Below are 26,225 nucleotides of genomic sequence, written 5' to 3'. Positions count from 1 at the left end.
ATTGTAATAAATTATCCAATAAATGAAGGGCTCTATTCTTCTGTATGTGATAAACCAAAAATTTTAGACTCTGAACAACACCCTGCTAAAGTATATGATACATATGTATATATGTGTGTAACATACAGTTTTAGAATTAGCTAAACGTAGTAGATTTAGCCTTAACATAACACCTAGCTATAAATCAACACAACGGAACTGTTCTACCAGCAGAAGGAAATCGATCGCTATTAATGTAAAGTACAGGCACAAACTAATATGAAACCCCATTACTTAAAACAAGATTTCCTGCTTGGCAGCTGAAGGATTTCTCCTGGCCGGTGGCCTTGGGAGATGCTGGCTGCTGTAGCCAGACCTCGGTGCTGCTGCCACCCCTGCAGGAGCAGCCCCACCTTCCCCGCTCCCAGGGGAGCTGCAGGAAGCCTGAAAGCACAGAACCACGGATCTGTAGGGGTTGGAAGGGACCTCCAGAGATCATCAGGTCCAACCCCCCTGCCAAAGCAGGTTCCCTAGAGCAGGCTGCCCAGGCAGGCGTCCAGATGGGCCTTGAATATCTCCAGAGAAGGAGATATTTAAAGATATTAAAAGATATTTAGAGAAATCCACCCCAGGATGCTCTGCAGCACAGTCCCTGTGATGCCCAAAGGCCAGGGCCAGCACAGAAGGCAACTCAGACTCTTGCTAAAGCACAAGGGATTTAGGGTATGTGGATTCCAGTACCTAAAAACATCAGTGAATTCTTTGATTACACATCAGCCAAATGATAGCCGTGCTTCCATTTCTCCTGTGCAAAGCAGGGATGTGAAATACAAGCTTGCAAAAGTTTGGGATTTGTTCTGATGCTACAGCACCACATGCTGCCATCTCCACAGCCAGGAGAAAGGAGACGATGGGTGGTGTCCCCAGCTGGCTGGCCCCTCTCCACCTGCCTTTTGGTGGAGCCTTTTGGCAGCAGGTCACCACAGAGAGGTTCACAGGTGTGAAAAGCAAATGAGCTCATGGAAAAACACCCTTTGGTCATGTCAATTCTTGCATTTCTGGCATTAATTTGTGTGCTTCGTGCTTTTCTTGTTGCAGAAACACAGCTAAAATAAGGGTTGGTCAGGAGCCTCTTAAAGCAGACCTACAGCTGACAGCAATGCCAGCCCACCGCCATTGTCTCAAAATGCTGAATCCTGGCTTTTTTTTGTCTTGTTCTTTCTAGTTCCCAGTTCCCAGATGCAGCCATCACATGCAGCATCTGCCTTAAGGACCTCCCCTCTTCTTTTTCACAAGACTCCATTACTGTGGGCCTTACTCTGGATATACGTGTACACCTCCCCTCAGGGACAGCTGCACTGGAAGTAGACGGACAAAATTCATGAGGATTCAGGAAACAATGGCTCTGTATCAGACAATAAAAATACATTAAAAACTCCATTATCCCTATATGCATATATATATAAGTGCACTAGCAAAATTATTGTATGCAAACAATGAATACATCACAAAGACAGAAACGCAGCACAATCCTTCCAATTTATGTAGTTTGCATTTTTACTCTTCCCTGGGTAAAAATTCTTCCTTCGCACCCGTACTATCATAGAATCACAATCATTTAGGTTGGAAAAGATCTCTAAATCAAGTCCAGCCATTAACCTACCACTGCCAAGTCCACCACCAAGCCATGTCCCAAAGCACCACATCTACATGACTTTTGAATCCCTCCAGGGATGGGGACTCAACCATTTCCCTTCAGCCTGCTCCAATGCCTCATATGAACAGGAATGTTCCAGTAAGAAATGGTAAATCCTTTGTTTGCACTGTGTACAGGATCCCAGCAAACCATTCAACCTTCCCAAGACAGGGATCTCCTGGAAAGAGTCCAGCGGAGGGCCACAAAGATGATACGGGGCCTGGAGCATCTTCCCTGTGAAGAAAGGCTGAGAGACCTGGGTCTGTTCAGCCTGGAGAAGACTGAGAGCGGATCTCATCAATGTGTATAATTACCTGAGGGGTGGGAGACAGAGGCATTTGGCCAGCCTCTCTTCAGTGGTTTGTGGGAACAAGGACAGGGGGCAATGGCCACAAAATGGAGCCCAGTAAGTTCTGTACCAACATGTGAGAGAACTTCTTCACGGTGAGGGTGACGGAGCACTGGGACAGGCTGCCCAGGGAGGTTGTGGAGTCTCCTTCTCTGGAGATATTCAAGGCCCGTCTGGATGCCTACCTGGGCAGCCTGCTCTAGGGAACCTGCTTTGGCAGGGGGGTTGGACCCGATGATCTCTTGAGGTCCTTTCCAACCCCTACAGTTCTGTGATTCTGTGTGACTAATTCTCAGAGCAAGCCACTGGACCACTCTGAGGTACACTCAGTCTGTGAATACATCTGAATAAGATGCATACACCACTGCATTACCACCTGCATCCAGCTCGTTTTTGGATAGCTGCTACTGACGCCCCTTGCTCCATTTCTGAGAGTTTACTGTCTTCACCTGCACCAGCAGAAGCAGGACCTGGAATAGCTCAGTCAGAGGCATTTGCTGACACCGCTCATCACAACCCCTGCAGCTGTCCACATGATGAAGTGTAAGCACAGCCACCAGAGCGTCGCCTCAGATCCTTCTTCATCCACAGATCCATCAGCAATGCTATTACCAGATCACAGCACTCTCAAGGCCCACTGTGGCACCGTAAACAACGCTGCCTCGGATGCCAAGCAGGTCCCATCTTTCATGTTTAGTATTTGTGGAACTCGGTCATTTCTTCTTGTTCCACGTTGTCAGGAAAGAGCAGATGGCAGATGTGCTCTGCCTGTAATATTGTTTTGATGATCCCCTGCCTGCTGGCAGAACAGGGGAAGCAACATTTGGAGACAAGAATTTCCCATTTTGAGTAACCAAGCTAAAAGATAATACGGGGTACGTTGAGAGGAACAAAGACTTTTGCTGAATTGCTATTGGCAGATTTCTGTAATAAAAATAATAATAAAGGAAAAAGTGATATTGAAAAAAGGAGCATTTACTTTAATGTGTTCTTAATATATGTGATGGGGGGACCAGACATACACAGCTTTTTGAGACCATGTGTACTTTTTCATTTGCTGAAGAGCAGCAACAGGCAAAAGCCCTCAGGCAATTATATATACTCAGTGTTTTACTCCAGGATTTTGGAGCTTGCCATGTGAATTTGCTAAGACACAGGTCTGCTGAAAACAGACAATCATCACTTTACATGCTTCTTCACTGCCAAAAAAATAGTCAGCAAATAGAACATTGTATTTTCCTATTCTCCCTCATCTTCTTGCATAGCAGCCTTCCCTTTGTCTGGCTCCTTTCTGAAAGTGCAAAATTTAGCAGTTCTGATCATTCTCCACATTGCCTGCAAGCATTTACCATGCTTTTTTTCCTGAATGTCGTGCCAATATTGTTGAGGGGGTAGTCAAGAACGCAAGCAAGAAGGCAGCAAGTCTGGCTTATAGCTGGTGTTTGGGTGCAAGCAAGAGATGAAAACCTACTTGAAAAACTCAGGATTTAGTATTGTATTCATTCATTGCTTTGCTCTGGGAAGAATGGCGCTGCTTGTCTGCGATGGGAAAGGACCAACAGCAGCACACACCCTATTGCTGTTCGTCAAGATCTAACAGTTAGATGAAAGGATGCACAAAATCTGTAATAATCAACCACAGTTTGACAGGATGAAACTTCAAAATGTACTAGAAAATAAAGATGAATAACCTTTTGTTCATTGTATATTGTCTACCAAAAAAAAAAAAAAAAAGTAGCTGATTCCTGATTGTAAGTCTTTCAGGTGCTCCTACCACAAAATCTGTACCTTGTAACCGATTTTATCAGGCAGTGATAGTTTTGGGAGCATCACTGTGATCTTACTCATATGGCATTCAAACCCAAGAATGTACCTTCTAAAAGTGGTTTTATGAATTGCCTGATATAAGTCACAGAATCATAAGAGAAATTATTAACTGATGGATAAATAAATGCTTGCAAAATGAAGCCAAAATAGATAACAGATGTTTATACCAAAGCTTCAGGAATTTTAATAAAATATTTTAAATACATGTGCATGGTACACAGAAGGAAAAAAAAAAACTATTTTATTTTTAAGTAGTATGGTTTGAGCTGCCAACAATACTTCCTCAGTAATCTTAGGACACATTTATCTTCCAAAATAGCAAATCTGACACAGACAAGAAAGGAACATTGTATTTTTATTTAAGCAAGATTAATTATTTACTCATTTTTAAAAAAAATGATAATTGTTTCAAAACCTGTCGATTTGAATTTATAAACCTGTTATGGCAAAATGACATACAGGGATTTAGGTCAGAAAGTTGGTTTAGAAAGCCTTATATACCAAACTAAACCTTGTCTATAATCTTCAAGTCAATACAAGACAAGGCCATTGCTCACGGAAAACATTTTTCTCCATCCACTGGTACCCATCTGCCCAGATGCCAAATTGTGTAGACTACTGACAAAATTGTGAAGACGTCCCTGAAAAGAAAACCTGCAGGAAAATAATTATCTGTGACTGTTGAGCAGCTGTAGCACAAGCTCTTCGTCTTCTGCCAGAGAAAGCCCAGTATCCAATGGCAAAAAGGGATCCTCTTCCTCTTGGCTGAATTTAGCCTTCTTTCTTTTCAGAGGCATTTCTTCTGCTGCATTACTGCTACCGTAGCTTCTTTTCTTTCTTCCTCTCTTCTCCTCAAGTTCACTGCAGAAACAAATCAATTACTCTTTTTTAACAACTGTGGTAATCGATACCATCATGTAATCAAACAATTCATTTTAAACAAGGCATATTTATGTCGAGATAAGGGCAAACAAAATTACAATTCAGAAGGGTGACACAACAGAAGCTGATGAACTCTGCATGCCTAAATTAGAGCTGCTTTCAGACCGAGGTGGTGGTGGATGTTCTGCTGTCCTAATTGATTACAGTCTATCAGGATATTGCCATCAGCCTTATCCAATATTCACTGCCTTATACAGTGACAGACAACTTGACAAAACTGGTTTAGTAATATGTCAGTGGGCCTTGACATGCTTTCAGGATTTTGTCTGAAATAAATATGCACCCACAATATAAATATGAGAATTGTCATTTCATTGGCAAATCCTACCCTGACTTAACACAGTTTTGATTTGGGTCCATCTCATCCAAGCCACTCTTTCCCCTTCTTTCAGAATAAGTCCTTGGAAGCTATCAACCTCTTCTTTGCCATCAGAGGAAGAGACAAAACCAAACCCAGTTACTTTTCCTGGTGAGTTCCCATTCCTTCTGCTGCCGTTGTTAAAACTGGAACCATTTGGCTTTTGCAGCCCCCTCAGTCTGGACAAAACAGCTGTGCATCTGTTTTACCACTGTGACTTCTGTCCCCTGGCCAGATGACAGCAAGAGGAGGAAAGCCCGAGCCCACCACCGGCCTCCTCCTTACATCCCTCACGCTGGCTGGACCTGGGCCTTGAGAGAAGATTTTACAAAAGGATTTTGTCATTGTTGTACAGATTATCCTTGCATAGGTTTTGTTCGTAACACAGAAAATTTGTTATAAACCTTTTAAGATTAAAGTAATTTCATCTAACAAAATCTAATTTGAGATGTAATAGCTGTGTAACAGGCTACACAGAGCTGGCTGTCAGACGCTACAGGGGAGAATGAGAATTTGTACAAAAAAAGGACTATGCAGCCCCTTGCACACTAGACCACTCCATACAAATAGGTTAACTGAAACAAAATGACATTCACAGTTTTGTGTGTTTGTATTAAAATAAAAATAAAAATAAATAAAATAAATCCAAGGACCGAGTTTGGACTTTTAAAAAAAATAGATGGTTAAATGCAGATTTTCAAATCAATGTGGCAAATTTCTACCTAGAAGACTGAATCTCCTTCAAAAATTGTTTCAACAAGAATTTTCTCTTAATTTCCCTAATTTTTGAAATTACTTCAGTGTAAATATAGGGTTTTTTGTGTTTTTTTTTTTGTTTGTTTGTTTTTTTTAATATTTCACTTTGAAATGCTGCTTAGAGGGCGTGCAGCTGCCTCCTACTCTCTCCTACCCCACCTTCCACAGCAGAGCACTGCCAGCTCCTGCCCGTTCATTACAACACAGGGAGAGGAGGAAAAACCTATGAGAGGTACCTCACATTCCCACAATTAAAATAAATCATCCTAAACTTATATGGCTCTTCCCCTTCCTAGCCAGAACTAGTGCAAAGCAACAGCTGATGACTATGCATTTTTCCTGGAATTGGGACATTTCGAAGGCTGTAGTAACTTGCTGGTTCTGAGTTGTAATTTGCATGGGGGGAGCTTTTCAGTGCTTGCTACCAATGTTCATTTTACTCCTTTTCTGGGGTAAGGGCTGTTTTTTTCAGTCATCTGTGCTTAAGATATTCCATAAACATTAAAGCAATATGGAGAGTATTTAAGAAGATTCTCAAGGCTTCCTTTCCTAAGTGGCCACTGTGGGTTTGGGATGGAGTTTCATAGTGTCCTCTTCAATCAGGACAGATTATGGGGGTTTGCTTTAGAAGCATTAAGGCTGAAACCTCATTAAGTAAAAGCATTCTTAGCTTGTTTGCAAAAGAGTTAATTATTTCCAGCATTTGAATGGACTCTGAAGCCTACTTTGCGTTCATAATTGACTAATGCTTCATCTAGGACACGAATTCAATAACAAAGACATCTCACAAGTTATGAAATAGACCTTAAATGCCAAAAATCCAGCATTTCACTTTGGAGTTGGGACGTTTGCAAGTTGTAAAATTTAACTCTAAAGCACGTTCTAAAGGAACTGTGAGGCTTCTGATTTTTTCCACAAACAAAAGCACAATGACAACAACTTTCATCACAAGCTTTGTGGAAAGGTTACGTTGAGTCAAGCTGTTTCTTATTATTACTGTGGGATCATGGTGCTAGATTAATCGTGCATCCTAAAGATGTGTCTACACGTCAGCAGCAGGTGTATTTTCACACTAATTTGACCCCTACTGGGCTGTAAGCTCCAGAAGTAAACAAGGAGGAATGTGTGACACGTGAAAATGGCAGAAAAGTCATTGAGTGAAGGGAGCTAAAGGCTTGTGCTTTCCTGATGCACAAGTAGAAACAAGACAGTATTTGGTAAGGGATACTTAGGAGAAAAAGCAGAGAGCCACACTGAGGGTGAAATGTACAAATAAGGTCATGATTTTGGGACAAAGGGTGGTGAAAGACAGCGGCTGTGAGTTTGGTGGTGTGGAGAGTGGTGTGGTTGGTTTGGTGAGTTTGGTGGTGTGGCTCTGGGACTACTCTGGAGGAGCAGAGATGGAGCTTTCAAAAAGGATGAAGGCAGCGAAAAGGTGCCATGGGGCCACCAGGAGAGATACCTGCCGTCATGACACCAAGGCGCATCCCACTCTCCCTTCAGTGCCTCTCCTCAACTGGTCAGACAGAAAGCTCTCTAGAGATGTATGAGGTGCAGCTCTCACGTGCAAAAGGAAGGTGGGTATGTGAAAGCAGCTATATGGGGATGAGTTACGCACTTCTTGTCAAATTAATTCCTCCATGGTCTCCCTTGACCTCTTGTCAGCCCTCCCTGCAGAGCAAGCCTTTTACTGTTGGTCCCTTTCCAGAGATATAAATGGCCCCTTACTCCTCACGTACACGCACACCGATGCACTACCAGCTGGTGTCCCCAGCAGCAGCCAAAATAAAATAAAGTAATTCTGAGGTGAATTATTTTCTAACATAAAAACGTAGTTAGAAAGCAAATCCACCATTCAGATCCAAGCCAAAGCCAACATGTCTCTCGGTCTCCTATTTATAACGCTCAGAAAGCGGCACGTACAGCTGGATTACAATTCCTTCCTTTCACCATCTGGTGCAATTCAGTTTGTCATTGCTGCAGCAGCCCGAGCTGCCCACACGTCCTGACACTGCTGATGGAGTGATTTACTGGGCAGGGCTGTGCTTACACAGGCGAAGAGACACCCATAGCCGACTTATCTGCACTCACACTGATTTCTGGGGTCACCATTCACACAGCTGTAACAACAAAGGAAGATACTGTCTTGTCACAGGTAATGATTATTGCACAAGCACTAAAGCATATTTTCTGAATCCAGGCCCTGGAATGAATGCCAGCATATATGGGTATGGCATCTGGGCAACAGGGGGTATGAGACCCTGACAGCAAGACACCAGGGAACTCTCTTCATTTAACCACTAACAAATAATCTTAAAAGTGTGTTTTGAGGAGATACCAGACCAAAAAAAAAAATTAAATTATTTAAATTCCTGATATTCAACCTGCATCTGGACTTCAAGGTCTGGCCAACCTCTGCTCTGTGAGGTTTAGCTTTTATGTGCTTTTGACTCAACCATTTGAGACGTGAGGCCACAGAGCTGCGTAGCTGCTGGTTAAACAGCAGCAACTCCGAGCTCTCCAGACAGGCTCTGCTTCAGTTACCATTTATCAGAGCTTGCTCTGGAGCCGAGGTTTAGCAGCACTTGGAAATAAACTGCCCTCCCCACTGAACTGCAGGCCATGAGTTGAGCTCCCAAACTGTAATACAGCTGCCACGACCTCTTTCCCAAAGAAAAGTACATGAATAATGAATGAATCTGTTAATAAAATACAGTTCAGAAAAGTTAGGAATAATTTATACCGTAAATATTGGCATTTTGCTAATCAAACATGTTGTGCCACAAACCGTCTTCCACGTAATAAATTTTAATTCATAAGGCCATGGCAGCAGTCCTAATGAAGATTAATTACTGCAGTCCCTTCCGCAAAGCCCAGTGCAGCTTCTTTCTTACTTGCTGTCAGAATGCTATAGCACACAGAAATGGTAATGAAAATATATTGTCTTGTGTTATTCCCTTTACTGGCCATTCTACTGATGTAAATCAAAACCGCTCTAAAACGAGATTTATAAAAAACAATTGCAGGAAAAGGGAAGATTAATCTACTTGTAATGAAATACCAGTGTAATCGTACTAGAAGCACAAGACAAGCTGAGTATGTCTTGGAGCTAAAGCACTACAATCTGGAACAAGAAAAAATACTCAAACAGAAATCAGACCAGCAGGACAATATGCTGAATATTTCTTCGTATTGCCTGGGAAGCATGCAGAGGAAATGATTGAGGAAAAGCACCCAAACCAACCACCAACATCTTGCTTCTGCTCCATTGTCATCTTTACTTCCTAAAGGTTCTAGCAGACAAGTGGCAGAGGATTCAAAGGGGGTGGCTGAAGCCCTTTTCTTGCCCCTTCCTGGGCAGACACTGCTGCAACCATGAAGCAACAGGATCTGATCCAGCCCTAGGCCGCTGGTTTCCACTCAATGTATTCACGCAGAGCAATTCTACCTTATCTTTATACAACAATCTGAAAACTGATATTATTCATATGATTCTCAAATGGATCAAATAACACTGTTCTGGGTTTAAATTGCTCCAGTTGAAGGTGCCTGATTTTGCTCTACATCCATCTGTCAGAGGCATAACTCTCCCCAAAATGCACTGCTGCCTTTGGAGATACAAGTAGCCACCCACCTAACCCTTGCATCCGCTCATTCCTTCTAAACTTAACACAGCACTGACATTCTTCAGATTTTTTTCTCTGCCTGCCTATCACCCTCCAATTGTTGATAACTAATTTATAAACTACAGAATTTTAAGAAATACTAATACCATATTTGCTCCATACCATTTTGTAGATGGATAGCATGATTAAGCCCTGAAAGAGATTTTTTACAATGCCTTTCTTACAGGTATTTTCTGGCTATCAGAACATTAAGTACTGGCCTTCATGAACTTACTCATGTAACAGCCTGGAGAAGAGGAGGCTCAGGGGGATCTCATCCGTGTCCCTAAATCCCCAAAGGGAGGGTGCAGAGAGGCCGGGGCCAGGCTCTGCTCAGTGGTGCCCAGTGCCAGGACAGGAGGCCATGGGCACAGCCGGGCACCCAGGAGGCTCCCTCTGAGCACCAGGCAGCACTGCTGTGCTGGGCGGGTGACGGAGCCCTGGCACAGGCTGCCCAGAGAGGCTGTGGGGTCTCCTCCTTGGGGATCCCCGAAAGCCGCCTGGACGTGGGCCTGGGCAGCCTGCTCTGGGTGTCCCTGCCTGGGCAGGGTTGGAGCAGACGGCCTCCAGAGGGCCCTGCCAACTTCAACCATTCTGTGATGCTGTGATTAGAGGGAAAACCATGACTTGCAGATGAATCATCTCAACAACTTGGCAGGTCAACTTCAGCATCTAGGTTTAAAATATTGAACATGGTATAAAAAACCTGCCATTTGCCCATAATTTTCAAAATAAAACAAGGTACATAATTGAGCAGCAATGACTACTGACTTGCATACCTGTAACCTGCTGACTAGCCATAAAATCACAAACTAAATGGTACCAGAACAAAGACATTTTTCCTTTCCCCTCAAATTTTCTTCTCAGAAAGAGCAGTCAGGCACTGGGACAGGTTGCCCAGGGAGGGGGTGGCATCACTGACCCTGGGGGTGTTCAAGGAGTGGTGGACTTGGTGGTGCCAGGCTGATGGTTGGACTCCATGATCTTATGGGTCTTTTCCAACCTAAATGATTCTATGATTCTATGATTCTAAGGAAAGGTTGGACGTGGTGCTTAGTGGGTTTAGTGGGTGATGTTGGTGGTAGGGGGATGGCTGGACGACATGATCTTGGAGGTCTTTTCCAACCTTAACGATCCTGTGATTCTATTCTATGAAATCCAGAATCTCTCCCATGCTGATCTAAGAGTTAACATGATCAGTCACACCTAATAAAGATTTACAGAAGGTAATGATGAGGTCATTCGTAACTTTGTTCTTCTCCCATATTTTTATATAAAGAGGTTAAGGGATTAGAAATACCAGAAACCCAATTTGACTGCAAAATAAGTATTTAAGAAAACCAGCTGATTTTCTTTCACCCTATTTGATACACTTAAATTTTTCACCTCATTAACAATTTACATTGATAGCCTTAAACCAAATATGATGAATGTTGCTAGATATACAAAAATTAATCTCGTATTACATGCTTGGAGTCATTAATTACTCAGCTTGTGGAGGTATTGCTGGAAGGGAATTCTATTCAAAGGCAATTTTAACTCATTATTTGTATAGCTCCCCTAGTTTAAAAAAAAATGCTGGGGGGAGGATAGAGGGGGAAAAAAAAATAACAACATTTTTGATTTCTTAAACCATGGACAGATGGTCTCTATTTTTAAAGACTGCTGAAGGAAGATACCCTAGGTCTCATTACTTGCTTTGAGTTACCCCTTTCAGAAGCACTTTTTTCCTTTAAAGCAAGTAGTAGGTGGTATAGCCCAACATATTTATTTCTATTTTAATCCAAACACTTCTTGCAAAATCTCTGAATTTTGAAAATATAGAACAGAACAGAGTTGTATTTTCCAATTTCAAAGCCTAATTTCACTGTATGCTGCTTTCAACTGATTTGGTTTTGATAAAATCATTATCTTGGTATTTCACGGCCCCTAGAGTGACTCACTCGTCAAATAATTCAGGGACAATTTTAAGGAAGGTGCATGAGGCATCACTGTTGATTTAACAGAAGCCCCTCCTCCCCAGTGACAGCAAGACTTCTTGCCTCTTCTTGTCCCACAGGATCTCCATCATCCTTCCTCCTCATTCCATTCATACATCCCCTCTACCTGTTTTCTCTCTCAGCAAAATGTTTATCACTTTTCCATGGTCTCATGCTCAACAGCCTCTTCATCTACCATTTTCCTTTAGCCCTATGGCTTATTGGGCATTCAAATCCTCTGTTTTCTTGATTTTCTCTTTCTCCAGCTCTGAATTAATTTCCTTCAGTGAAGCTTCCACTTTCAGTTGTGCCTCTGCTTTCACAAAAGTCTGCTAAGGGATGCACAGACGCAGCCCACAGCTCCCAGTCCATCTAACAAGTGCCTCAAGGCGTTCTTCAGAGCTAGAGAACAGAGAAGAAATGCGGTTTCATCAACACTGCCTCCTGGAAACAGTCCTTGGCCTGTCCTACCACACTGAAATACGCTGGGCCTTTGCCCAGAGGAGCTCTAGCTGGCACTGCCCAAAATCCCACCAGTTGTGGGCAATATGGACAATCATGCGTCAGCACTCAAGCCTTCATCCTGGCCTCATCTATTTAATCTGTAAAGACATGACTGCTGCTTTTCTGGCAGGCCCAAGTCAGCTCTAGATGAACTGCAGCACGCTGCGCTGCACGTCAATGGCTCTCAATCCTGGCACAGTCCTTTCAGGCACTCCTAGAAATTTAATTTTTCCTGGATCCTGTCACCTTCAAATCCATCAGCACGTTGTCACCCACCATTATTCTCTGCTCCTGCCCTTGTGAGCACCCCACCATTTTTCATTCTCCTCCTTTTGTGTGCCTGCCCTGGCTGTTCTCTCCCCTCCTTTGAGTTAGTTACTGCCTCTACCCCTGACGTACAAACCCACTCCCAGCCTGTCTCCAACTATAACTCACCCTGGTGTCTCTGCTACCTAATTCTAGATATCACTGTTGGCAATAAACTCAGAATGGTGGTCTTTGATGTTACAGGTTCATCTGTAGCACTCTTCCCATCAGAGCAGTGCATAAACTGATGTGGCCTACTCTTCCAGCAAACTCTCAGTGTCTACCTATCGATCATAACTGTTCTGTTTTCAACTGCTTTCAGGGACATCATTAATTTCCGTTCAGCTTAAAGGCTGGAGAGGAATTTGAAGCAATTTGACACACACTGAAAATTTCTGTCCTCATCCCTTCTTCAAAAAGACTGAACACATTTACGATCCATTTCTCTAGTCCTCCAGCAAACAGAGTAAGGACTAAAAGCAGGAAAGCATTCAGTCTGGTTGTGTGAAGATGAGGGGGGGGAAAGATAACTTAAAAAAATCTCTTTGAAGAAGTAAAGTACCTTTTCCATTATTGAAAAGTCAACCAAAATTCTGGGCAAACAACCACGACTGGTATTGTTGTGGTGCTTTAACCCGGCAGGCAGGGTCGGGCTGTCAGGCCTCAAGCCTCGGCATTCTCGAGGCCTGCATTACCCCAATGTTTTGCTACTAGCCAGAGGAAGCTTAAACCCCAAAACTGATACCAAAAAGCAACCCAACTAGGTTATAACCTCCCCAAACACTAAATGGACATGAAAGATTTACACAAATACATTACTTAAGGAAGAAAAACAGAATTGCAACTTTGCAGTCATAAAATGAATGCTAAACACTTAACTAAGTCAGCAGGGTTTGCATGGCAAAAATATCCTGATATTGCATGTGAAAATCATAACAGAAACTATGTTTCAACAGATTCTTTGCATGTACACCTTTTTAATTTAAAGAAATTATAAGATAAAATTTTATTTGATATGCCTTCGCTTCTCCTATTCAAAACCTGAAATATGATTTTTTAGACAAAGCAACTTCCACACATGCCTAGGTTTCAAACACCAAATAAAATCCGACCTTCAAAATAAATCATTCTTTGCCAGGCTCAAGGCGAAATTCATAAAGGAAAAGGAAAAGGGGAAAAGACTATTTTGTTGGCAAACCTCTTCTAGATTTTAAGCTATCTTTCAAATAAATGAACAAAACGTAGATAGCATTGTAGCATGGAAAACGTTCCACCATTGCACTTCATGCCAAGGTCACCTCCAAACATGCTCCAAACAACATACTTAAAGTACACTTATTAAAGGAAAACCTGACAAGACGTAATGCATGGCAGAAAAAAAAATCTATATGTCATCTCAAGTTGGATCATATATATAGCATTTTTTTTTTGTGCTCAAAATTACTCTTTTCATCCCAAATTGCATTCAAAACTAATCTTCTTGGGAGAAACTGAAATACAGTAAGCACAGAGAAGTTCAAAAAAACTATTCCCTGCAAAGGTAATTAAAGTGAGGACAAAACCAATAAAATGGTAAAGCAAAAACTGGGTCTGCATGGTATTAAGTTTATATGTGAAAATTTGGCATACTGAAAAATATAACTAAAATATTTAAAAGATTAGTTACCATTTTCTCCCCCTAGTTACAAAGGGAACGCTGTGTCTAGCAGTCAGAGCACTCAATAGGCCCCCAGGGTACCTGAATTTTATTCCCAGACCTGTGTCACCAACACAATTTGAAGTTACTTTGTGATTCAACATTCCTTTCTATAAAAACCATACTGACCTCTTCTGTAAAATGTTTTGAGATTTTCTGAGGAAAATACTTTGTCAGAAAGTATTACTACGCTCCCATTTTCCTTTTAAATATGTTCTTCCTTCTCCGTCCCGCCTCACAGGAAGAGGTAATGACCAAGGCCCTAACCTTATCCCTCACTGTGAGCTGACATTTTGGCTCCAGTGGGCCAGGTCAGCTGCTGATTCCAAAAAACTGCACTGATTACTGCTGCCAAGAACCTGTCCAACCCTATCAGCTTCTATTCTTAAAGCTTAGTAGATCTTGAGTCTAGCTGACATCTTTGGGGAAGGGATTAATATAAGAAGTGATGTAAGAATACATCAAAGAGAGACAGAAGCGATCTTCCCTAGTAAATGGTTATTTAATGATACTGAACATAAACTAAATAAAGTTCCCAAATTTTAAAATGACCGCCCCCATCACTTTTTCAAAACATTTTTAAGCAGTTATTCTACAAAACCTGGTATTGTTGAGATAGCCTTTCCTAGCTAAGCCTACAAACTGAAACAATGCTGAATCTAGCTTAAGAAATGCAGCACTACAGTACCTTTTTCCTACACTAAGTACATAACAACTTAGGAGTAATTAGGAAACGCCCTAGGCACTAAGGTTTCCTGTACTCAGTTGTGGGTAATTTCTTCCCACCCACATGCTGGTACATCAGCTATATCAATTCCAGGAATCTGTCCTTCAAAAGTGACATACTAACTAACAACACAAATACTGCTTGGTGGCCAACCTCCTACTGAAGCTCTACTTCCGACTTTCCCAATAAACTCTTGATTTATTCCTTCCAAGAAATGCACTACCAGTGATTACCTGTTATCTCAAGATTCCCTCTCCACAATTTATTTATTTTTTAACCTGCAGCAAAGCATTACTACCAAAGTCAGCTCAGAATTTGCTCTCAAAGACAAAATGACAGAACTGTCACTGCTAAGGTCCCATTAGCATCCTGAAATACTTCTCCAGGCACCATTGTTAATCTTCTTTGTAAATCAAAATTCTTAAATACACTCTTCTTCTGGTCTCTATCTTACAGCTAATGTCAGAACAGAGACGGTCCAACAAAATGGGGTTCTACAGGATCCTCTGGCTCAAATTGCTGCCTTATATCCAGGCATTACTCATCAGAATCTCATATATTAAAAAGGCAATATTAACCACATTTCTAATATTATCTGGGTGAAGCTGATAAAAAATTTCACCGTATTAACCCACTTCTGCTCCATGCAATACAAAAATACCACTAGAGAATGCATTTATCAAGTATGGACGGATATACTTGAACTCCAGTAACACATGAAAAGCAATCTACAAATCCTCTTACATAACCCTCCTCAATAAATGCTGAATCTTAAACTTCATTAAAGAACATCTTTAACAAATTATGCTGCTTACTCCCACCAAAAGCCGATGAGTAGAGTCAAGCTGTCATAAATACTGCAGGAACCGAAAGAATCTCGTTAAGTATCAGTGGGTCTCTGATGTTCTGCCTGTTTTTAGAAGGCTGTATTGATATTTTACACCCAGCCTTTTCACTCATTTACATGGCATAGAGATACTGAATCAGCTCAGAGAAATAAATATACAGAAGGAACTATAATTCAGTTACAGTTAGCCTCTTTCTCCCCCTTGCACGAAAAAGGAACGATTTACTGCTGCTTAGGAAAAGCTCTGCATTTACCCTATCCTTGTCAGTTCTAATGACCAACACACTGGTAAAGGGGATAAAGGGGGCATGGTTACCAGCTGTTTACTTTGGGTAATCCAGCTCTCAAATCCATGTCCCAACACCCAGTCCTGCATCCCATCCCCACAGCAGGCAGCCACATCAGGGCTAGTGACAAACTAGCTGCTAAGATCTAGCTGATTCAGATGTGAAAAGCAAGAGATTTCTAAACCTAGACATCTAGGAGAGAGCAAAATAAAGATCTTGACTCCCACTTAACAGCACTAAGTGTCAATAATATGTTTCTGAATCTGTTACACATTAGGCTTTTTGTCAGAAACACACAGATGGACCTCTTGTTGCTGTGAAGCCAATGACAAAAAACACACAGGACTTCACTTGGAATCCTTTGGTCTTCCTGCAGTATGTGCTAAAACATGCAGAATGTTACCATCAGCTACGGATCCTCATCCCCACCCTGTGCTTTTTTGTTAAACTACAAGGAACAAAATCTCCTGTTTTATATAATTAAAAATGTGCTTTAAAATTAACAAGAAATGTCTAACATAGTTAATGTCATTATACTAACTCAGATTTCACTTCTTTTGTAGTATTGATGAGTCTGAGCAACGCTGAATCAATCATGCAACTCAAGTTTTACCATGTACTAATCTATTTAATAGAACACAGGTACAGAAGGCTCATGTAAATCCTCAAGTGACTTCAATGTTTTCTCTTCAAACAGAGCCTGGAATGTGACAGTAGAGAAACCTATTTCTGAAATGCATGAAACCTCCTGGGAATTAGTCAAGATTTTCGCTTGTGGAACATTCTCACTGAGATCCCTTCAACACTGACTCAAAAAAATCTTTTCTCACTCAGCTTCACAAAAGGAAATGAGACCCTTTTGAACAGATTCTGTTTAGTAGCTTCCTAACAACAACAGAAAAACTCTTAAATATTAAGTACTGGAAGCAACAAGATGACTGTGAAATGAATTCTTAACATCTGAACAGCAGTTTCTAAAAAACAAGTACTTTAAAGTCAATGTAGAGGACAGGTACATACCTATGACTATCTTCACTTTCTGAATCTTGCTCTTCATCAGAATCTTTGTATTTATCAGGATCTGGAAGAGTACTTGGGTCAAACTCGTCTTCACTTCCACTGTGTGCTAGAACAGCCACTGTTTCATCTTCAACCTGCCAGGTGACAAACGGAGAGTTATTAAGACAGGCAAACAAATCCATGCTAATTACCATGACTCCATTAATAGTGATGCACTAACAAAAAACATCCAACCACACTCAAAGGCCACCACTAGTATAGCCAGGAAAACAGAATCGTTTCTGCCATCATCACCGTTCCAGGCTGTTAAAGGCTGAAGAAATACTATTCAAAATGAAGCTCAAAGATTTACATTCAAATTCTTTCTTCGTAATACCATCATCTTAAATCTACCAAAACTGGAAGAGATTTTGGCAGCAACTGATCAACAGTCATCTGAAAGTATTTAATATGAAACTCTCTGTCTCTCAAACACACTAGCAAAGGGATGCGAGCCAGAGGACACATTAATCACTTGGGTAAGGTGTACTTTATAACACCCTGATTTAAAACTCAGACGGTTGTCCTTGCAGTTAAAACCCAAAATGTTACTTGAGCTGAAATAACTGTCCTATGAGAGTTTCTGCCATCCACCACAAGTGATGTGTGGTCTTCCGGCTCCCTCCCAGCAGCCCCCATCTCCCAGATGGGGAAGGCAAGTTTCACCCAGGGTGCAGCAGCGCCTTGTAAATTCCTTAACAAAGAGGACACAGAAGCTACTTCTTCATAATGGTTAATCTAATTAGTCTGACTGCTTTGGAAATATACACTCTGCCCATCACAGTCCTGAACTAACGGCACCACTTTTGTAAATATCACTACTGCTAACAGGCACAAAGAAAGCAGATGGGCTGGAGGGCATATGCAATTGCATATGCACACACACACACACACACACAAAACAAGCATTTATAAGCAACACAAATGCTAGATTCATGCATTTTTATAGTGCAAAACAAAACAAATGGAAATAAACTATAATTAAAGACATTGCTACCTTTTGTTTACATTTCTAAGCAATATTCACATGGCTGAGCTTCCAAAACAGCACTCATTTAAACGACACTTCATTCTATGAATAACTTCACTTAATTAAATATTTGAAGTTCATTTTTCTTCTGATTTTTCCATCCACCTCCAGGCCATGGTTTTAAAAGAACAACCTCTTCAAGTGCATGTGCCTCATCAGAATAAAAACAAACAAAAAAAGCCAACCCCTATCAAAGGTCCCTATTATACTGACACATACGGTAGGTGGAAGGAAACAAGCTGCTTGGGGCAAGATTAGCCATCACTGCAAGAGCTTGTCCAGTGACACTTCCCCAAAGCATTGAAAGCAAGCAGGAGAAAGTGCTAAAAGCCAGATTTGCTGTTAGAAGGCAGAAGAAAAACATACTAAGCATGCATTTTATTCTTGATTATTTTGAAATACTAGTAAAGGTCATTGCACAGGTGGGTGTATAAAATCACTAAGGGCATCATCAGACTCAGCAGCACTGTGAACTACCTACAATAATATAACCACCTACTGAAAAGCATGTTGATTACCAGGGAACTTCAGATGCAAAACTTCACAACAAAATCAAGAGCAAAAAGTATTTTCTAGCTTCCAAAAATATCCTCTAGCTCATCTTTTAGTATAACATCACAGAGCACTATTAATTCAACAGAAAACTATTTTGAAGGTTACATTTTTCTAAAGCATTTCCATATTGAAAAAGCATCCTGCATTAAATTATAGCTTTTTTCAAATTTTTTTAAACATTAAATATTTGTTCTTTACTTGTCCCACTGCATCTATTCTTTCTCTAGAAGTAGCACATAACAATATACATAAAAAAGCAAAAGAGAAACAGTATTTAAAGCTCTGATATGGAACAAAATATTTTTAATATTTCTGTGTAACACTATGCCACAGAAGGCTAACGTTTAATGGCAGTCATCTTTTAAGACTTGGGCTGTTCACATTCATATTCTCAGTTATGTCGGCAAAATGTTGATATTGCATCATTTCTTAAGTTTTGTCATTTATATATATGCTCATAAGACAATTACACACACACAGATCAAGCCTTCACTTTCGTTACACACTCATATTCATTTTTACAGCAGAAAATTTGCAGAGACTTGTTCAAGGTAATGCTCACTATTACAAGAGAAATAATTGGCAAAGATGCCTCTAATTCATCAGGAATCATGAGGTCATATTTCTTATGAGCACTGCCTGTTACATATTCATTATAATACTCGTAAGACCCTGAAATTGTTAAGACCTTGAGCTTGAACATTTATCATCCACAGTTGAACAACAAAAACTCATTATTTTTCACTCTTGCTTCAAATTTTTATCAGCCAGTCAGGAAGAAGAAGTCTTGTGACTTCACATTACTCACCACAAGAACTGGAGAAAAAAATCACATCATAGCTCAAGATAATACCTGCAAAAACTCCTTATATAAAACTTACAAATAGGATGCAATTTAGAGAACTGGGACTGGATGCTACAGAGAGCAATGACTACCAAAGTCAGTATTAACTGAAGAATAGATTTGGACCATCTGTATTTTACGTCTAAGGTTAGTGATAATGTGCTTTGTAGCATGATTTATTACGAAGTTCAACTGTGGACAGAAACCCATTCAATCATCACATCAGGCCAGTCAGGAGAACAGGATTCAGTAGCACTTAGCTTGTTACCCCTTGGTAGAATAAAAATAGTAAGGTACCTCTTTTACTCCACCAGACAGGTTGTCCCCTTCTGTTTTGCAGTCTAGTTCCAGATCATACAAACTTTCTAGGAAGTCTTTCAGTTTTGATATGGCATTGGGATAGAAACATTTCTGCGTTTACATCATTTCCCTCTAGGGCATAAGGAGACTATTCTTATGCAAAAACTTTACAGAAAAAAAATCAGCAAAATGCCTATCCTAGAATATAGAAGGTTTGTAAACTTCATTGCCATCAACTTGCCACGTGTACCACATAACAGTAACTCACTTCAGGCATTTTGGAAATGCACATAAGATGAGGCAAACAGGGCAGAATCAGCTAGAGTTTTTGTTCTGCTTGAAGACAATACAACTTCTCATTGCCTTTGTTGTAAGATACAACAACTCAGTTTTCCTATAAAGCAAGATGAATATGATGAAGATAGGTAGTTGTGCTAGGCAGCACAACTGAGAGGAGCTTCAAATGAAGAAATTGATGCATCTTTTACAGAAAACAAACACTCAAGGGGTTAATTTTTTTTAAATAGCAAAATGCTGTCTCTCTTATAGCATTCAATAGGTGTTCAGGTGAATATTATCTATTATCATGAGATAAAGGGAAAGCTGAAAAAATATGCCATGAAAACCTATACACAGACAGAAAACTTCACATTTTCCAAGATTAAATTACAGAATACGTTCATTGTGGTATTTAATTTATATCTAATTTAATAGTTTTGTTGTTTTGTTTTGTTTTTTTTTTTTACCTAATTAAATTATTTGGAGTTGCAACTATTACATTCAACCTTTTAACCAATTAATTTGTCCCTTGCAATCAGGTTGAGCCAGGGGAAGAATTGTTTCAGTGGTGCCAATGTGTCCATAGTACTTTATACAAAGCATGGTGGTGGAGTATTTCTGGTCCACTAGAAATAAAGAGTTTTAAAGTTAGTTTAGAAGTTGACCGGACTTGATTTCCATCTGTCAATGGTCACACATTATAAAATATTTATTAACTCTACTAAAACTTTCAGTTCCTTTTGAGCTATGTCACCCTTTAGCTTTTGTTAATAACATGGCTTCTACCAGTAAGTGATGTTTGTGATTTTAACGCAATGCAAAAGTAAGCTTTAAATACTGTTAGTAGGTCATTACACAAATTTTAAAATTTAGAGTATTAAAATTCATATAAAAGGATATTTTAAAATGTAGTCCCTTTCATGACCTGGTAGCATTCAAAATAATGTTAACTTTCTTCTTTTTGTAGCATTTCCTTTAAGCCATCTTACTCTAGATTCACCTGCTCGCCTCGGGGAGTTTTTTTCATATCCTGAAACCCTAACCCAGAAGTAAGCCCCCTGCTGAGGCGTGGTTGCTCTGATATCCCATCGCTTACATTGCCCCAAAGGAATACAGCTATTCTGGCAGTTCACAAATAGAAATACAGTCTTTGATGTAGCCAGGGTGTTTGATCCAATAGTTGCTTTGAAGATCAAGAACAAAGCCTCAGACAACACTGGAAACTGACGGGGAGCCAGTGGAGCAAACCAAGTGCAGGCCTGATATACAAAGAGTTGTGTAAACCATGACGAAACTGGGCAACTACATGGCCTACTGTCTAAAGCTCATCAATAGCCTTCAAATCCAGCTTCACCTGAACTGAATTAAAACACTTCTAACTGGATGTGACAAAGCATCATTTTCCACTGAGGCAAGAATCTGTCTTAAGATGATTTTATCTTGCAAGTTAAGAGGGGAAGGGGTGCATTTCTACGTTGCATGAGGTGGTATTTAAGATTAACCTTCACACATTGTGATCACAGAATCATCAAATGGCTTGGGTTGGAAGGGACCTTAAAGATCATCTACTTTTATCATGCCACCCACTAGATGAGGTTGCCCAGGGCCACATCCTACCTGGTCTTGAACACCTCCAGGGATGGGGCATCCACAGCTTCTCCAGGCAACCTGTGCCAGGGCCTTAAACCACCCTCTGAGTGAAGAACTTCCTCCTAACCTCTAATCTAAATCTCTCCTCTTTTAGTTAGAAAAGAATCCCCCTTGCCCTGTCCTTATCTGACTGAGCAAAAAGTTGCTCTCCATCTTTTCTGTAAGTCCCCTTCAAGTAATGAAAGGTTGCAATGAAGTCTCCCCAGAGCCTTCTCTTCTGTAGGCTGAACATCCCCAGCTCTCTCAGCCTTTCTTCACATGAGAGGTGCTCCAGCCCTCTGACCATCTTTGCAGCCCTCCGATCATCTTTGCAGCCCTCCTATGGGCCCACTCTAGCAGATTCACATCTTTCATGTGCTGGGGGGCCCAGACCTGGCTGCAGCACTCCAGGTGGAGCCTCACCAGGGCAGAGCAGAGGGGGACAATCCCCTCCCTCCACCTGCTGCCCACCCCTCTGTTGATGCAGCCAGGACGCAGTTGGCCTTCTGGGCCTCAAGCACGCACTGCTGGCTCTTGTCAAGCTTTGTATCCACCAGAACACCCAAATCCTTCTCTGCAGGGCTGCTCTCAGTGAGTTCTTCTCCCAGTCTGTGCTCACATCTGGGATTATCGTGACCCAGGTGCAGCACCTTGCACTTGGATTTGTTGAACCTCATTAGGTTCACATGGGCCCAACTCTCAAGCTTGTCCAGGTGATCTAGTCATGCAAGCTTTCTTCCCATTGTCATTTACCCTACCATCTGCGACACTGAACAGGCAATATACATATCCTTTCCAAAACTGTTTTTGTCAATCCTTCTAGGCTAGTTTCTTCTTGTGGATAAGTAGGAAGTGGTACACAAAAGGGTAGGAAGAGCAGAGAACACGTCGTTACAGGACTTTCTGCTCTCTTGGTGTGAAGCACACAGAACGGATCAAGGCACACAACAGAAAGCAGATGTGGACAGGAACAGGGTCCACTATTTCAGAAGGATTGGTCAAGTTCAATGGGTCTGGCCAGAAAGGCTGGTAACCAAAAGCTGGAGAAACTGAGGTTCCAAGTTGGTCGGGCAGACAGCCTCTGACACTATGATGACCTAACTTGTCATCCCGCCTCTGGGAGGAGTATCAATCTTGGGTTCTGGTAGAAAGGAGAGACGCCTCTTAGCTTCATCTTCAAAATATTCACCCTTCCCAAGTATCAGCAGTCACGCCAAGGTTCAGTTTCATCCAGTCATTCTGCATTTCTTTTTAAGCAATCTGACTTATTAATAAAATTAGCCTAGTTCAGTCAGCAGAATATTGCTATTTAGCAACTGTCTCAAATAATGTACATGTAAATACCTAATTTTATTTCATAGCATTCCTATATGCTCAAAATTTATGATCAGTGAATGGGTAAGTAAGCCCTATGGCCCAAACTAGCACACACTGATGCACATACACTGACATTCAAATCTTTGCTGTGTAAATATACCAAAGTAGTTTATGTTGTAAAGGGCTCGTGCCACAAGCACAGTTGAGAGCCATCAAACCCACAAAAATCATAGATATTTCCACATTCACTTCTAAATTTTTGAAATTTCTGTGAAAAAAATCTTTGAAATTTTTGATTTTTAAAGTTTCTGTGATTATCACAGTAGTCGGTATACATTTTATCTGTAATCTTAATCTCTATGAAGTATTGTATTCTCTATCAGAGTTAATATCAGCACAACAAATGCATATAGTGATAATATAATTTGCTAAATTTAAAATTACAGACTCAACAACCTCAAGATGAACTGTTGAGGACAAAGAACTTTTTTATTTCAAAGTATCTGCTCTTATTTGTATTTGAATTATAACGGTTATGCCTCACAGTTAGAACTTATGCTTTTAATTTTCTTCCTAGAAGGCCAATGTAGAATACTTACAGTAAATGCAAGATTTTTCAAGTTGTTACTAGCCACAACTACCAATGTCATTTTAACAAAAGGGCAGACTAATACAATTTTGTTGTGAAAGCTCAGGATAAAACCACAATACAGTTAACTTAAATGCAATTCATGCTACAAACATGAAAATACAACTTAGAAGAAATTAAGTTACTAGGTTGGTAGCACTGGAAATGAAATATTGTGTTGGGTCTGTCTGAGCTGGAGTCACCTTTTCCCTACAGCAGCCTACACAGTGCTGTACTCTGCACTCGTAGCTGGAACAGCACTGATATCACTCCAGTGTTGTGTCTATTGCTGCATAGTGCTGGCACAGCATCAGGACTCCTTCCAAGCCCCCAAGAGCCAGCAGGCTGGGGGTGGGCAAGTGATGGGGAGGGGACATTGCTGGGGCAGCTGACCTAAACCAACCAAAGGGATATTCCATAACACCTGATGTCACACTCAGCAATAAAAGGGGGGGCTCTCCTGGGGGAGGGGGCTGTTCCTCCTGAACAACCACTACGCGTTTGGGGCCCTGCTTCCCAGGACGTGGCCGAACACCGCTCGCGGATGGGAAGTAGAGAATAATTTTTCCTCTCTCTGTGCTTCCGCGCGGACTGATTGCTTCTTTTGTCTCTGTTTTTTTTCCTCCCATTCCCTTTCCCTTTAATTAAACCTTTCTTATCTCAAACCTCGAGTTCTCTGTGTTGTATTTTCTCCCCCTTCCTCTTTGAGGAGAGGGGGAGTGAGAGAGCGGTTGTGGTGGAGCTCAGCTGCCCACCTGAGTAAAACCACCACAGTCCTTTTTGGCGCCCAACGTGGGGCTCGAGGGTTGAGATAATAATAGCATTGATTGAAGTATTTACAACTAACATATTGGTAGTCATAATGCTCGGTTTTCTGGTAATACTTTTCTGTGTGGATATGTTGTATATAGCCCACTCTCTGTTTTCTTTTTTCCTTTACATCCGATCGGAGAAAGTGTTGAAGTCTGTGCTTGTTTTTTTTATCATGTTGTGCTGTAACATACTGGCCTTCAGTTTTGTTTGGTATTCAAACCCGGCATTGTTATCCTCCTGGTCTCCTGGAGATTATCTTATTGAAAATATTAGGAATTACAGTGCCTTCTACTTTTCTCCCTGTGGGCTAATTACAGCAGCCTTTCAGTATCTTGGATACCCCTGGTCAGATATTATCCTCCTATCACTAGGTCTAGTGTTTGTCATCTTCCCCAAAGTAAAGCAATTTATTAAGAATATTATTCAAGGACCTGTCCCCAGACAAAGTTGTGGGTGGCAAGGTGTGTGGGGGGATTTGGGCAGGTACCTATCACGGTTTTCTCCTCCAATGGTTCTAAATTTCACCCCTGAACAAGTACAAAATCCAAGAAAACTGGTGGAATGTTTGAAAGACGTATGCCCTGACCCTGGCAATACCAGAGAACTCCACCAGCTGGCTGCACTCTGCTGGGGTCTGGCTTACGCCTATCAGATGTCAATTAACATTGCCCAGCACCCTCAAGGGGATAGGGAGGTTCCTGAATTTGATAATGAGACAGCACACACTGTGACCACCCTAGAGGACCGACCATCTATGGTATCAGTCGCCCCTGTAGTAAAGACGAAACAGTGGAAACGGAGATCAGGTCGTTTAGTAAGGGAAGAAGCTCCTTCTACGGATGAGGGAGAAGAGGAAAAGGCAAGTGGCTCTAAAGCAGCGTTATCACGGCAACATCGCGAAGAAGAGACTGAAATCATAGATGAATCAGAAACTACTCGGTCTCTATCTCTGAGTGAGCTGCGAGAAATACGGAAAGACTTCAGTCGCCATCCAGGTGAGCACATCCTCACTTGGCTGCTTCGATGCTGGGATAGTGGGGCCAATACCCAACAGCTAGAAGGCAACGAAGCCAAGCAGCTGGGATCCCTTTCTAGAGAAAGACTCATTGATAGAGTAATTGGAAGAGAGGCACAAGTTATCAGCCTCTGGAGGCGAATCCTAACAGCAGTGAAAGAAAGGTATCCCCACAAAGAGGATATTGTCTACCAAGTAAACAAATGGACCACTATGGATAAGGGCCTCCAGCAGCTGCGGGAATTAGCTGTGCTGGAGATGCTTTATAGTGATTTAAACAACGCCCAGGCACCTAAAGACCCCGATGAAGTGCAATGCACAGCGTCCATGTGGCGGAAGTTTGTACGAGCTGCACCCCCAACACATGCCAGCACACTGGCAGTCATGGGCTGGGACGAGGGGATGGGGCCAACTGTGGATACCGTGTCCAACCAGCTTCATAAATATGAAGAAAATCTCTCTCCCCCAGTACGGGGCTGCATTTCAGCTGTGGAGAAACTGTCCCAACGGTTAGATGAACACATAGCTTCGTCCTCACCTAAACGGAAAAATCTTTCGGCCATCAAGCGCCAGCAGTCCCCGGCTCAAACAAGGGAGAATCCGGGACGCACACCGCGAGGTACCTTGTGGTTTTATTTACGTGACCACGGGGAAGATATGAGGAAGTGGGATGGTGAACCGAACTCGGCCCTAGCTGCTCGGGTACGTGAGCTACGGAAAGATACAACAGCAACAAAGAGGGCCCCTAGGAAGATTGCTGCCCCAGTTTCTGTTGAACAGTCCCCCAGAGGCAGTAGAAGGAATAGTATTACTCCTGACCCTGATGAAGAGATTTCTG

At 41.5% G+C, this 26,225-nt stretch overlaps 1 protein-coding gene across 1 annotated transcript in view; it reads right to left on the bottom strand.

Annotated features, from left to right (window-relative positions):
* Window positions 1-4,075: 4,075 nt before the first annotated feature.
* The window catches only part of DDX10 (DEAD-box helicase 10), a gene marked incomplete at its 5' end in the record, with an annotated part of 189,928 nt that continues 167,778 nt past the window's right edge, over window positions 4,076-26,225 (bottom strand). The window contains 2 exons of the mRNA XM_082773114.1: window positions 4,076-4,712; window positions 16,939-17,072. Coding sequence (XP_082629240.1) covers window positions 4,520-4,712; window positions 16,939-17,072 — 327 coding nt within the window. The 3' untranslated portion in view covers window positions 4,076-4,519. The remainder of the gene's footprint in view (window positions 4,713-16,938; window positions 17,073-26,225) is intronic.

This window comes from Aythya marila (assembly GCF_965140915.1).
Source record: "Aythya marila genome assembly, chromosome: 1".
NCBI lineage: Eukaryota > Metazoa > Chordata > Aves > Anseriformes > Anatidae > Aythya > Aythya marila.
Note: the sequence above shows the minus strand (reverse complement) of the source record. Positions and strands in the feature narration are given on the sequence as shown.